Here is a 15,951-nt window from a genome sequence, read left to right on the forward strand (position 1 = left end):
TAGTATCCAGTCTGTCTGGGCGGGGCTGATGAAAGGAGATAGGGCTAGGACTCTTGTGGTACAATAGTGAATAATTGCTATCCGGACTGACTGTGAGGGTTGGAAATGTAAAGGTAGATGTTATGTAGCCAAAGGAGGGGAGTGGTTGACTTTGCAATACAGGAGCAGAGGTCCCTGGGACCATCAAGGGAGAAGAGCAGAGGGCAGGACCCTAACCAGAGAAACAGTGACATCAGAGATGGAGGCAGAGGCTATGAAGTGGAGAGATGGAGCGGCTGGGGACTCTAGACCCAGAGAGGGAGAGAGGGGCTGTGTGCTGGGGCTGGGGGGTGGGGGGGGTAGGCTTGCAGGGTGTACCCTTTGGTTGTTTAATGATGCATGGAGGGGATTTAACCATGACAAGGAAATGATATAGGATAGGATGAATGTAAGGCTAATGTTCGCCCATGTAAACTATCACATAATTCACAATAAAACATTTTAAAAAAAAGGTAAGACAATATGGCTGTGATTTATTTGTAGCAGCATTATTGAAATGCACAAAATTGCAAAGCCAAATATTGTTAAGTGCTATGGGGTTGGTTCTGACTCATAGGGATCCTGCATAGGAACTCCCAAGACAAATATAGTTAAAATTTAGATGAACGTTAGATGAAAATATTTTTTAAATTCTGTGATTTTAGAAGGTTTTTGAGATAAGCTATGTTATTAAATTAATATTTGAATTAAGTTTATAGGTAAGTAGTTGGATATCAGGGATAGTTATGTTTAAGTTTGCAATTACAGTACTAAAATTTTGAACACATTTAGCAAAACTCTTTTGCTCAAATCTATACTGATACTGCTGATAATAAACCGAGTGTTGTTATTGATGTATGTGCTTTGAAGTTGGTTCCAAATCTTAGCAGCTCTATATAAGGTTTCCAAGGCTGTAAATCATTTCACGAGTAGAAAGTCTCATCTTTCTCCTGTGGAGCAGTTGGTGGGCTCAAATTGCAGACCTCTGGTTCATACTCCAGTGCTTATTGTATGGATCATTAGCGTCTTTAGAAAGTGTGTGAAGTGGCAAAATCCAATTTACTTGTGCCCTGGAAATCAGGTTATTTAAAGAATGAGTTAAACTTGTAATAATTAAAATAAAATCTTGTGATTTTAATGTGAAACCCAATTCTTAATAATCTAATTTTTTAAGGTATTTATTAGAGATTGAGTAAACATTTACAGAGCAAATCATCAGTGTTACATTCAACAAATCATACACCTTATTTCATTACAATGATTATAATCCCCTCCCCCCGCCATGTACCATCTGTTAACGGTATATCTCTATATTCACTTTAGCTCTTTTTTTTTTAAACACTCAGGCATATATAATAATTTATACCACCAAAGGGCACATTCTGCAAGTCTGCCTCCTGGTTGCCAGTTTTTAGTCCCCCTCTTCCCATGAATCTAGAGTCCTCCTCAGCTGCCCCCTCTCTCCATGTCCTCATCTCTGGCGTCGCTGCTTCTCTGGGTGAGGTCCCACATTCCGCTTGTGCTCTTCTCCCTTGATGGTCCTAAGGTCCTTTGTTTCTGGACTGTAAGATTAACTACTCCCCAGTTTTTATTACAAAACTTCTACCTTCACAATTGTAACAGTCACGATTAGTCATGATAACAATTATTCACTATTGAATCGTAAGGATCTTATCCCCATCTCTTTTAACCAGACCCGTTTAGACAAAAAAGGAGCTCTGGTAGCATAGTGGTTTCGAATTGGGCTGCTAACCTCAGGGTTAGCAGTTCAAAACTACCAGCTGTATAGGTCAAGTTCATCGAACTGTAGCAGTTTGCCCTCATTTCCTTTATCAAAAATTGTTTTGTTCTTTTTTTTTTTTTTTTTTAATCTTCCTTTAGTCTAGTTCTGATTATCAAGCCATTGAGGCTAGGTCCAGTGAGTACTATCTGTAACTTTGGGTGTTCTTGTGCGTCTCCCTCACTGCATATTAGCTGGATGCATCACTCTTGGCTCTAGCCCTCTGTGGCTATGTCCTTATCCATGGGCTCAGGTGTCCCCAGGTCTCACCACACTTTGGACCCAACCAGCCCTTCTTCTTCTCTCTCACATCTCCAGATTAACAGGAGTCTATGGAACACGATTGAACTCAGTCCATTTCTTCATTGCTGCCTTTCTCCCTCTTCCACTCACCAGTAGACCAATGTGGTCTCCAGCAAGCTTACATGCCTGCTCATGTGTTCTCTTTTGAGTTTTAGTCTTAGAGCGGGGTTTGTCACAGTCTTTTAAATGGGGGGAGGAGGAGGGAATGTGCAAGTTAATTCAGCAGACCTCAGATGCATACATCTTTTCTCTGAAAAGCAAATGCTTATGAATATTAAGCATTTGTTAATTCAGTATTAATAAACTGAGTATGCATGGGCCAAAGATTGTTGTTGTTAAGTGCTGTTAAGTCGGTTCCAACTCATAGTGATTCTGTATAGGTTATCTGAGGAGCAGCTGGTGAGCTTGAACCTCTGACCTTGGGGGTCATGTCAACTTTGCAGTCCTGCACATTAACCCATAGTGCCACACCAGGACTCTGGGCCAAAGATTAATAGCAATCAAATGGCCACCAAGGGTCTCAAAAAAAAAAAAAAGAAAAAAAAGTGGGAATCAGGTTTCCTGCTTTGGTTGCATACACTCTGGCTCATCCTGCTTTAGGAGGTGTAAGACCCTAATTCAGCTTCACTTGAGGTGTCAACATAGTGTAACAAGTGTTAGTCAAGGAATATGATCTCGTCTGTCCTTCCAGCAAATAGCCTATCACTACTTGGTGGTCCTTAACCCTGTTGACTAGGGAATAGGATAGAAGGGAGTTGACCATCTTAAGCTGTCTGCTGGCTGATCAGAATCTATACCCAGCAGGAACAGAACAATTGTTTCCTGATAGTGACTGGGTGCTTGAAATGGCACTGAGATAGGCAAGGAAGAGAACTGCCCAGCATTGATTCCACTGTGATAAACCCTACGAATCATTACTTATCTAGACCTCCCATTTGTTCACAAATATACTGATGCCTTTCTGTAAGTGTGCTGGTGGTGGTTGTCCGGAATTTCAAAGCCAACAAAGTGTGGTCTATAGCCAATACATCGAGAAGTCAGTTTCACCAGCAAGCTTGCGACCTTGACCATCTTTGGATTATACTGCCTGACCAAGGAAAGCAGGGTCATTGCTTTGCCAGTGTCAATTATATCTTCAACAATCAGGACATTGTTTCTAGTCAAAGTTTAGAGATCATCTCTACCAATTACTTTGGTGGCCCCAGTTGACTGGTCATTGCAGTAGCTCTTCAGTCTGATGAAATCTACAGTCATAGGAATGGATCTGTCATTATTTCTGTTCAGTGCCTTGGTATAATCCAGCAGGTCAGCAAAGAATTTATAGCCCCCCTTGAACACACAGAGAGCTACAATGTGATGGCCTCCCATCTCTTTCATCACATCTCAAGCAAGCCGCTTGGTCCTGTCCATAATTAGTCCATGAGGAATGAACACCTTCTCCAAATCCTCCACATAACGATTAGGTGTACAAAACAAATCTAGGTCATAGCTGGGCCTATCATCACTAATCACGATGCAGGAACTGTGGGTCCATAGCTGAGCTGTCTGTCGTGAGCTGAAGGCGGCCAAACGCTAGAAAGCCGGCGGAGGAGAGAGGAGGAGACAGAGGCAGGGACTGAGACTGTAAATCTTTACGGGAGCAGAAAGCTTCATCTTTCTCCCATGGAACAACTGGTAGTTTTAAACTGCTGACCCTGAGGTTAGCAGCCTGATTCGTAACCACTTGGCTACCAGAGCGCCTTTCTGTAAGCATATCCTCCTCAAACTCAGTTGCCTTAGGCTCTTTGTGGACCCCTAAGGAGTCTTGGTGTGGCACTGTGGGATAAAGCACTAGACCACAAGGTCAGTTTGAACCATAACGGTGGTGGTTCAAATTTATCATTTGTTCCTTGGAAACCCTATACAGAGTCGCTATGAGTCGGAACCCACTTGACGGCACTTAACAACAACAACAACAACAGCAATGACTCTACAGTCCTGACTGGAGAGTAGGCCTGGTTTTCAGGTCTAAAAGAGTAGCTCCTGTGCCTTATAAAAAGTCAGTCTCCTTACCTCCTGTACTGAGAGTAACACTTTTGAGGGTCTGTTTTCCAATGGTCTTTTTTTTATGGACTGGTGCAGTATTTACTGATAGATGAGGAAACCCAGTAGGTGGGTTTAGGAGCGCCATACTCAACAATTGGGCCTTTTTATTTTTAGATGCCAGATCCCTGTTTTCAGACACCTTAGAGTTATGAGAGTGGAGTTTGGAGCCCTACCTCTATCTTTTGTGACTTTCTAATACCTCCTTCAGACTGATTAAGAACATGAACATGCATAGTCATTCATGTTTTACTTATAGAAAAATTTGCTTTTAGAATGTATTTTTCCAAAGGGATGGACTTGAAACTACTCAGTATTTTCAAACGTAAGAATGTATTTTGCTCTTAACTAAATTAGAAACTTTGTGTGTATGTATGGAGGCTGCTATTTAGAAGTTTAGCTGGTAAACCTGCACAGTTGTTGCCTAGTTTTTTCAGCTGCAGATGATAAAACTTAATAGGATCACATTTATCCTATAATTGTTGTTGTTAAATGCCATTAAGTTGGTTCCAACAACACAAGGTTCCAACCTTGTATAGAGTTTCCAAGGAATGGCTGGTCTGTTTGAACTGCCAGCCTTGCAGTTCAAACATTCCTTGTGGTCCAGTACGTCCCTTTCCATCCCTAAATAATTTACGTCATCTGTGCTGCCTCTCATGCTTTTGAGCATATGAACCCCATTCCCATCTTTCTTATTTTTGGCTATGGGAATTTAAGGCTTAGAGGTCATGTTGCTAAGGAGCACAATACTAAGGGACAGAATTAGGTCCTTGGACCTTGACCTCTGGAAGACCCAGTTGATGGTTTTTGTTTTTTTTTTTTACCAAAGTTCCAGTGATTTGCATTAACTTGGCAAGTAGAAAGTCTGTAATCTTGGCGCCTACCATGATTAGAAAGTGTTGTGCTGTAGGATAAGCACTGGCCTGCTAACCACAAGGCGTGTAGTTCAAACCTACCAGCTGTTCCTTGGAAACCCTATACAGGTTCTCTGTGAGTTTGAACCAACTCAACAGCACTTAACATGGTTCGAGCAGGTCATAGGAATTAATGATACTACAAAGTGAAGTTTTGTCTTAAATAGTATAGGTAGGTCCAAATATATTTTATATTGTTACTTATTTTTATGATTTTCATATATCTGTTTACTATTTTTAATTATAACTCTCTTGTTTTAGCTACAAGGCCTTGGTCGACCAAGTGTATACCATGCTGCTATTGTCATCTTCCTTGAATTCTTTGCGTGGGGCCTGTTGACAACTCCCATGTTAACTGTAAGTATTGTTGAACTGAGTCATTATTTGTGAGTGCTTTATTATTTAAAATGCTTTTTAAATTTTTATTTTGTTGTTGAAAATATACCCAGCAAGCAAAACATACAGTTCAACAGTTTGCATGTAAGACTCAGTGATGTTGATTGCATTCTTTGAAGTGTGCAGTCACGATCACCCTCCTCTTTTGAGTTGTTCCTCTTCCATGAACATAAACTTACTTCCCCCTATTGTTCCTGTCTAATCCTTCAGGTTGCTGGTTATCAGTTTGATCCTATATAAATAGATTTTGAAAAAGCAAGGCAGACATTCTTTACTAGTTGATCTAAACTATTGTTTGGTTTCCAGAAGACTTCAGGTGATAGTTTTGGTTTAAGGTTCTTGAGTGTTAACTTAGGGCTATAGTTTCATGGGTTTATCCAATCCCCATGGCTCCAGAAAGAATTCATTGTTATTCTAGAGATCTTAAAATTTTATTCTGACTTCCCCGCCCTTCTTTTAAAAAATTAAATCACATTGAATAAAGGTAGAATTTCACAGCCTGTCATTATTATTTTTCTTTTTATAGTAAATTGGGTGAAAGTGTACAGAGCAGGCTAGTTTTCTACTCAATAGCTCATTTACATGTTGTTTCATCACATTGACTGATTCCCCACATCGTTTATCCTACTCTTTCCCTGTGTCATCTAATTAATTATTGCAATGTTATAGTATAAATGGAGCTTGAAGATGTTATGTTGAGCAATTAAGTCATTTCCCAATGGACAAATAACTGTGTTTACCTAACATATAAAAAGACAAAAGAAAGCAAGTTTAAAAAGTTATCAGGCGTTGAGTGTAAAACCAATGTTCTCCCATGTAAATGATCACTCAATTCACAATAAAAACTTAAAAAAAAAAAGTTATCAGGGTTGGGAAAGAGGGTGCAGAGGTAGGGTAACAATAAATCTTATTGACTGAGGGTAGGGATGCACACCTTATTATTCTAATTGCTGACAGTATGTTGTACACTTGTAAAAAGTTGGTTCTGCAAAAGTAATGTGATAGATACGTTTACAACAATGACTAAATAAATAAACAGCAGCTGCTGAGGCTGCTTATGACTACTGTGGTGTAGTGGATTATCTAATGTTTCTACTAGCCATAGCCTCAGCCTGAAGACCATAGTTTGTAACTCCCACCAAAAAACATTTCTGCCCTGCTGGTCTGGATAAGAGAAAATGGGAGAGAAGATACTGATAGGATGACATGATTTAGCTGTGGATGTTAGCAGAGTTAATAGCAATTATACTTGAAACTCTAGCCATCTCAGAAGCAGAAGGCGGGATCTCACTACCATCAAAGAAGAGCCAGAGTGGTACGTGTCCTATGGACACCGAGATCCCTGTGCATTGAACCTCCTTGACCCAGGGACAGAGAGCTGTGACACTAGAGGAGTGACCAAGGGGCAGTCGCAGCCTAACCAAGAACCACAGCAGTGGACTTCCTAGCCCATGAAGCAAGTAAAGCTGAGTGACTTTGGGTAGGAAGCTTGCTTGTAGAGTGGGGTGCCTCCGGGCACATAAGTGGTGGGGAGCATGGTTTATTAACCCACGGAGCTAGAGCCAAATGCCTTCAGGCTGAGGATTATGGTGGAGTGGTGTGTGCAGTGGACATTTATTAGCAACTGACTAGAACAACTGTGTCCTGAGCATTTCTAATCCTTGAACTGTAACCTTCCCTAATAAACCCCATAACGGTGAGTATAATCTTTGAGTTCTGTGTGGCCCCTTGTATTGAATTATCACATCCAGTTGAGTAGAGAGGGCTATGGGAAAATGGTGGATGGCCACATATTGTTGCAACTGACGAATACCTTCAGGAATTTGGTTCCTTAGTTTGAAGATTTAAGGTCATGGTTTTATGGCACATCCCAGTTAATTTAGTGTTTCTATTCTATCTTCTAGTTAGTGAGCCAGGTATGGTACAGTATGATAAGCACTAGACTGCTCATTACAAGGAAACCCGATGTTGTTAAGTGCCATCAAGTCATTTCTGACATAGAGACCCTGTTTAGGGCTTCCAAGGAGCAGCTGATGAATTTGAACTGCTGACCTTGTGGTTAGCAGTCCAGTGTTTAGCCTAAAAAAAAAAAAAGAGAGACAAGGTTTTGCATAATTTTGATAATTTTGATCTGAAACGTCATGTTAATATTTCTAATACTGGTGGTGTTGATGGTAGTATGCCATCAAGTTGGTCCAACTCATAATGATCCTGCATAGGGTGACCAAGCCAGTAAGTATTTATAAGAGCAGAAAGCTTCATCTTTCTCCTGCAGGTTGCCTGATAAATTTGAACTACTGACCTGCGGTTAGCAGCCTAACACGTAACCACTATACAACCAGGCCTCCCTATTTCTAATACTGCTATTGTTATGTGTTGGTTCTGACTCATAGCGACCATGTGTAGGGTTTCCAAGCAACTGCTGATAGTTTTGAACCACCAAACTTGTGTTTAGTAATCCAGTGCTTATCCTATATTATATCCTATACACTTCTAATACTTGTTGGGTGCTTTTGATTTAGGTCTGACTGATAGTGACTTTATGCACAACAAAAGAAAACACTGCTTGGTCCTGTACCATCTTCACAGTGGTCATTAAGCTTGAACCCATTGCTGTTCCCACTGTGCCAATCCATCTTGTTGGGGGTCTTCCTCTTTTTTGGTGACCCTCCACTTACCAAGCATGCTGTCCTTCTCCAGGGATTGGACCCTCCTGATGTGTCCAAAGTATAGGAGATAAAGTCTTGCCGTCCTGGCTTCTAAGGAGCATTCTGGCTGTACTCTGCCAAACTCATACTACATATAAGCAATACTAGGGGTGATTATTTTTGGCATGTCATGAGTGAATTACTGTATTTGACCAAATCATTGTAACCAGTAGTAAGATCCCAAGAAACATGATATAAAAGGGATATGGGCCATATCGTTGGGCTATAACTGATTGGATTATCTAAAGGGGGACTAGAATGTGCCCAGGGAACTAGACTTCTTGTTAAGCTTTTGTGGAGTATGGGGCCTTAGGTAGAATCCTGAACCCCACCCAGAACCTTCAGAGATGGGACATTCCCAATTGCAAAGACATGCCAGACTAACCCAGATCAGCTAGAGGAACAGAGATACTTCTTGAAAGAAAGACCTGTGGGGTGAGGGAGGAAAAGTATTCTGTGTGTCTATGACAGTATCAAGCAAGTTGTTTGCCTTGGAGCCATCAAGGCAAGAAAAGTCAGCCCATCGGGGTAAACCCCTTTCTAAGACTGAAACTCAAAGGGAACACAGTAACAGACTTGCTGGTGACCACCCTGGTCAACTTGTATATGGAAGTGGGGGAAATGCAGCAATGAAGACGTGGGCTGAGTTTGGCCGTGTTCCATATACACCCCATGGTCTTGGGATGAGAGAGAGATGAGGATGGGCTGGCTGCTTTGAAGTTCAGGGAGATCAGTGAACTCCTAAGCCAAAGGACACTGACCTAGCCACTAGGGGCTTGAGTTAAGAGTGAAGTGGCCAGCTGGTCTGAAGGTGGGGGGAGGAGTGCAAAAACTCCCAGACTTGCAGATAGTACCCACTTAACCTACTTTGGATGGCTTGCTGACCAGAATCAGATGAAGATAAGGAGGGTTGATAAAGGGAGCAAGTGTAATTTGCCACAACTTGATGAACTGGACCTCTGCTTATGGGTGAAGTTGCCCAGAATTCCAACTGAAAGAAAAGGATTCTTCATTAAGGATCAAGCTTGCCTCCTTAGTATAGGGACAGTTAACTTAAGACTTGGGCTATCAAAATTGGGGGACTATAAAGACATGAAGTGTCAGGCTTACAAGCTATCGTGAGGGTGCCCAGTGTCAGAGCAAATAGGGTAAGATAGAATCCCCACTGAATGGTTTTCCTCTTGTCCAGTTGTGTCTAGTGATGATAGGGATAGGATTTTATGATTCAATTGTGAGTAATTGTTAGTCAGAACTAATGGCGAATGTCAAAGCTGTAAATGTTGAAGATTTATAACTAAAAGAAGGGGGAGGAGTTAATCTACTATTTCAGGAACAGAGGACCCTAGGACCTTACATCAAAGGAACGAGGGATCCTAATCAGAAAAGTGGCAACAACAGTGGTGATGGCATACAGAGACAGAGCATCAGAGGACTATAGCCACTGAAAAAGGCAGTGTGCTTGCGGGCAGGAGACTGGCTTGCAAATATATGGAGATTTAAGCAAATATATGTTTTTTTTTCAATGTGATGTATGTATATCAAGAGGAATAAAAAAACAAGAAATAGAGGTAAATATTATAAGCTGATGGTGCATGGAAGGGGTTGTAATCATTGCAGTGATTTGTTGAATGTAAAACTGATGATCTGCCTTGTAAACCTTCACAGTTCACAATAAAAACTTAAAAAAGGAATATGGGCCAACCAATTATGGTCTCATAAGGGAAGAATTTGTTTTCTAAAAGGTGTACTTTGATAGTCATTAAAGTCAGCTGAAGAACCTTTGGCCAAAGGAGACCAGTCTCTTTTATTAATTTTTATAGTTTTAATTTTAAAACACCAGTTAACTTTTCTACTTTTTCAAAAGATTTGGGGTAATAGTGGCAATAATGTGATACTGGATGGAGAGTTATTTAACTAATTGTTTAATTATGTGGCCTTTGAAATGTATCTCTTGATCATTAGACATGGAAAAGGGTGTCCTCATATAGTAAAAACTATGTTCCGAAAGTTTTCTTAGGTATACTGATAGTGTCTGCTTCCCTAAAGGAAAAAGGTTTAATTCATTGTTACAAACAATTGACAGTCATGAGGAGTTTCTTCATCAGGTAGGGAAAAATTGAATTCAGATTATTGTACCTCTGAATATAGAGGTGATATGAGAAGAAGAAGAAAAAAAAGTATATAAGCTGCAAACTGTCTCAGAGACAGTAAACATTAAATCACACAAAAAATCCAGAGTAGATGGTTCAAGAAACACATCAAAATATGAGGCCTGAAAATTTCACAGGAAGAAATGATATTGGTACTACCTGAGTAGTAATTAAAAAGAATTATGCTTAAGGCCATTCAACAGATTAAGAAAGAAAAAGAGATCAAGAAGAGCAAAACAGTGTCAAGGAGACTAGACAGCATCAAGTAAAACATGGTCTGCATTTAAGATGATTTCAGAAAAACAATCTGAGAAAAATTAACAAAATAAAAAATTAGAAACTACAAAATTGCAATCAGAAAGTTAAACAGTACTAAAATTTTAGAAATGACTATCGCATTGGAAGAGCATAGGGCTAAAATTGAACCAATGGAAGACAGAATCAGTGACACTGAAGACAAATCTTTTATCTGTTAGAGGAACAATTAGAAAAATAAATTTTAAAAATGAACAAAGCCTACAGAATATGTGGGATGCCATCAAGAGGAATAATTTACATGTGAATGGTGTTTGAGAACACCAAGAGACAAAAATAAAAAGAACCAAGAAAATTGTTGAAGATAGACATACATAATCAAAGTATCTAAAACCAAAGATACAAAAAGGATCTTGAAATCAAATTAGGAAAAACAAAAGTTAACTACAAGGAGCACCAATAAGACTAAAAACTGTGATTGTTTTCATTAGAAATCATCCAGACAGGAAGGCAATGGAATGACATATATAAAACTCAAAGAGAAAATAATTGTCAACCAGGAATTATATGCCCAGCAAAATTGTCCCAGTACAATGAGTTAATAGGACGTTTCCATATAAGCAGGAATTAAAGGAATTTGTAAAAACTCAACCAACCTTACCAGAAGGAGTCCTTCAGACAGAGAACCAACATCTGACAGCATCCTTAGACTTAAGACACAACACCCAGAAATCAACCTAGTGATTTACTGTTTTTAAGTGCTGTTGAGTTGCTCCCAACTCGTAGTAGCTTTTTATAGGGTTTCTGAGGCTGTAAATCTTTTTGAGAGCAAAAATCCTAATCTTTCTCCTGGAGAAAGGAAGGTGGGCTTGAACCTCCGACCTTCTGCTTTGCAGACCAGTACTTAACCTACAGAGCCTCTGCGCTCCCCAATCCAGAAATGTTGTACCATGTCAAATCAGTTCCAACTCAACAGTGACGCTATGTACAACCAAATGAAACATTGCCCAGTCCTCTGCGAACCCACAGTTGTTAACGCCTGAGCTAATTGTTGTTGACACTGTGCCAATCCATCTTGTTGGGGTTCTTCCTCTTTTTTGTTGACCATCCACTTTACCAAGCATGATGTCCATGATATCCAGGGACTGGTCCTTCCTGATAATATGTCCAAAGTATGAGAGATGCAGTCTCGCCATCCTGGTTTCTAAGGAGCATATTGGCTGTACTTCTGCCAACACAGATTTGTTTGTTCTTCTGTCAGTCTATGGTACTTTTAATTTTCTAAAACCATTAATTCAAATGCATTGGTTTTGCTACATCTTCCTTATTCATTGTTCAACTTTCAAATGCATATGAGGCTATTGAAAATACATGGTTCAGGAGCACCTTAGTCCCCAAACTGACATCTTTGCTCTTGAACTTTAAAAAGGTCTTGTGCAGCAGATTTGCTTACTGCAATATGTCATTTAAGTTGTTGACTGCTACTTCCATGAGTGCTGATAGTCAATCCAAGCAAAATGAAGTCCTTGACAACCTCAATCTTTTCTCCATTTGCCATAATTTATTTATCAGACCAGTGTGAGGATTTTTGTTTTCTTAAATAGAGGTGCAACCCATACTGAAAGCTGTGGTCTTTGATCTTTATCAGCAAGTTTTTAAAGTACTGCTTGCTATTAGCAAGCAAAATTGCACCATCTGCATATTGCAGTTACTAATGGTAACAAGTCTTCTTCCAATCTTGATGCTTCATTCTTCTTCATGTAACACAGCTTCTCAGATTATTTGCTCAGCATACGAATTGAGTAAGTGTGGTGAAAGCGTACAATCCTGGCACATGCCTTTCATAAATTCAGTGTCTTCTTGTTCTGTTCTAATGGCTGCATCTTGGTCTATGTACAGTCCCCATGAACACAAATGTTCTGGAATACTAATTTTTCTGCAATGTTGTACATAGCTTGTCATGATGCACATACAATCCTTTGCATAGTCAAATACACTGTACTTCAGGTATTCTCTGCTTTTAGCCAAGATCCATCTGACGTCAGCAAAGATATCCCTTGTTCCACATTCACTTCTATGTCCGATTGAACATCTGGCAGTTCGCTGTCAATGCATTGTTGCAGCTGTTTTTTAATTACCTTTAGCAAAATTTTACTTGCATGTGACGTTAATGATACTGTCCAATGAGTTCCTCATTTCATTGGGTCACCTTTCTGGGGAATGGGCACATATATAGATCTTTTCCAATCATTTGGCCAAGTAAGCTGTCTTCCAAATTTGTTGGCATGGATGAGTGAGTGCTTCTAATTCTGAATCAATTTGTTGAAAGATTTCAACTTATATTCTGTCAATTTTCCAGAGCCTTATTCTTTTCCAATGCCTTCAGTGCACCTTGGACATCTTATAACGTTTGTTATTGATCATATGCTACTTCTTGAAATGATTGAACTGAACATTGTTACAGTGACTCTATGTACTCATTCCATCTTCTTTTGATACTTAGAATTCTTCAGTTTTTCAAGTTGAGGCTTGAATTTTTTTCTTCAGTTCTTTCTGCTTGAGAAATGCTGAGTGTGTTCTTCTCTTTTGGTTTTCTAACTCCAGATCTTTGCACATGTCATTATAATACATTGTCTTCTTGAGTTTCCAATTGAAATTTTGTGTTCAACTCTTTACCTCCTCATGTGTTCCATTTGCTTTAGCCTCTCTGTGCTGGAAAGCAAGTTTCAGAGCTTCTTTTGACGTCCATTTGGGGTGTTTTTCCTGCTTTTTTGTCTTGTTAAATGCTTTGCTTTCTTCTTACATGATCTTGATGTTATCCCATAACTCTTCTGGTCTTGGTCATTAGTGTCTTACTTCATCAAATCTGTTCTTGAGATGATCTCTAAATTCAGGTTAGATATGTTCAAGGTCATATTTTGACTTGTTTGAATTTTCTACAGCTTCAGCCTGAACTTAATTATGAGCAAACGTTCCACAGTTTGTTACCCCTGGCCTTGTTTTAGCTTGTTTTCCACCGTCTCGTCCCGTAGGCAATTTGATTTCTGTGTATTCCATCTGATGATTTCCATGTGTATAGTTGTCTTCTATGTTAGTTAAAAAAAGTGTTTGCAATGAACAAGTAATTTGTCTTCTAAAATCCTATCATGCGTTCTCCAGCATAATTTCTATCACCAAGGCCCTATTTTCCAGCTACAGATCCTTTGTCTTTGTTTCCAACTTTGCCTTCTAATCGCCTGTAATTATCAATACATGTTGATTGCATGTTGATCAATTTCAGACTGAAGAAATGGTTAGAATTCTTCAATTTCATCATCATCGAAAATTGGTAATTAACAGTTTTCTGAGATTCTCAAGGGCCAGTATTGGAACATTATCAGGAAAAAGGTTGTTACAGTGAGATGCTCACTGAAGAGTAGAAGCCAAGACTATGGATTAAACACAGAGGACTGCTATCTAAGGTCATTGTGATCTTGCATCACAATGCATGTTCACTTACCTTTACCCATACAGTTGACACAATGCAAAAACTTCCTTTTGAGATGTTAAAGCATCCTCCCTATAGTTTTGGTCTAGCTCCATTAAACTCCCACCTGTTTAGGAGAGGGGTTCCGGTGCTTCCCTGACCAAGAAGCTCAGGTAGGGCAGTCTTGAGGAAAAGGGGTGGAATTGCACATAGGAAAACTCTGTCTAGCAGACAGACAGCCTTTGAACAAACATAAGATCTTATATTTCAACATTCTGAGTTCGTTTTTTTAAAAGATCAAATTGCTGAGGAATTACAGGCATTTTGAGAGCTGCCTGCCTGCACGCGGCTCCCGCTTCCGCGCCTGCGCCAGCAAGTACCTCTGCCCCCTGCAGACCTTGGAATGCAGGGCTAGAGCAACCCCACTTAGAAGGCTGTATCTCCAAAGAAAAGGAAGCATAAACTAACAAAGCCAAACAAATAGAGTGGGATAACGGCACAGATATCAGGAAATTCGGGGTACCCAGGGTACAGAGAGACTGAGAGAGGCATGTTTTATGTCATCAAATACAGACACTATCTCCCTGCAGCCATTACCCCCAGCCCTCTACTGCCCTGGCCTAGACCAGCCCTCTACCAAGTAGCTGAGGCTCAGGAACGCCCAAGACACAGGCCCAGCGACTGAGGCCAAGGCCCTCCCAAGGCCCAGACACTCCCACTGAGGCCAAACCCGCCCACAGACTGGTCACAAAGGCCCAGGCCCAACCAAGGCCCAAATTGCCTACCCGCCTCGCAGCCCAGGCGGCCCACAGCCCGGTTGCCGCCGAGGTCCAAGGCCCAACCCACCATGTAGCCAGGTCGCTGAAGCCCAGGGCCCCTGAGGCCCAACCTGCCGCGTAGCCCGGTCGACAAGGCTCAGTTCCCCTTAGACCCTACCTGCCCTCAGCCTGGTCCCCGAGGCCCAATCCGCCCAACCCACCCGCTGAAGCCCAAGCTGCCCGATGCCCAGCTGCTGATACCCAGGCCCCATGAGGCCCAAACCACCTGCCCGAGGATGAACCCTTCTGCAGCCCGGTTGCTGACGCCCAGGCCCCCAGAGGCCAAAACCGCCCGCCCTAGGCTCAACCCACCTGCCCGAGGCCCAAATGGTCCGCCGCCGAGGCCCAGGCCCAACTGAGGCCCAAAAAGGTTACTCTGAGTTAAGCAATAAGAAGAATGAAAAAGGAAGACCACATCCTGATCACATCTTCCTGGAGGTAATCAGAACACATAAATTACCAAAACAAATAATTAATTAATTATTAGGGCCACAGATAAACATTTAAAATGTCCAAGAAGCAAAAGGAGATGACCATATCGGAACATGTCCAAAAAAAAAGATAAAATATCTGAGACAAATGAACCAGAAGTAGACCTTCTATCCATGCTGGCAGGAGGGCAGGCCTTGGAGATAGCTGAGAAAGAATTCAGAAAAATGATTGTACAATGTCTCAAAACACTTTACAGTGGAGTTGAGAAAAATAAGGAAGAAGTCAGAAAAGCGCTACAGGAACAATCAAACAAGATAGGTACAGCATTGGTAACAAACCAAAACCTACAGAAAGAGGTCCAAACAATCAACAACAAAATGGCAGATATAGAAAACTCCCTGAAAGGGTAGAAGAGTAGAATAGATGAGATGGAAGGAAGAATCAGTGAACTGGAAGACAAGTCTCAATACCACTAAGATAGAATAACAAACCCAGAAAAGGGTAAAACATTCAGAGGAAGGTCTGCGATTCATGTTGGACAACATGAAGGGAATAACCTAAGAATTATTGGCATTCCAGAACAAAATGAGTCACACAAGTCCACAGAGGAAATAGTCAAAGAACTACTG

General features: G+C 40.8%; 1 protein-coding gene and 1 pseudogene across 1 annotated transcript in view; one reads left to right on the forward strand and one right to left on the reverse strand.

The window, feature by feature from the left end:
• Positions 1-3,040: 3,040 nt before the first annotated feature.
• Positions 3,041-5,070, reverse strand: LOC102820203 (annotated as a pseudogene).
• HIATL1 (hippocampus abundant transcript-like 1) overlaps positions 5,069-15,951 on the forward strand; it is a 74,702-nt gene continuing 63,819 nt past the window's right edge. Inside the window, exons 1-2 of the mRNA XM_006872591.1 lie at positions 5,069-5,089; positions 5,359-5,454. Of these exons, the coding sequence (XP_006872653.1) occupies positions 5,069-5,089; positions 5,359-5,454 (117 nt within the window). The remainder of the gene's footprint in view (positions 5,090-5,358; positions 5,455-15,951) is intronic.

The sequence above is a fragment of the Chrysochloris asiatica genome, unplaced genomic scaffold (genome assembly GCF_000296735.1).
Source record: "Chrysochloris asiatica unplaced genomic scaffold, ChrAsi1.0 scaffold00205, whole genome shotgun sequence".
Lineage (NCBI taxonomy): Eukaryota > Metazoa > Chordata > Mammalia > Afrosoricida > Chrysochloridae > Chrysochloris > Chrysochloris asiatica.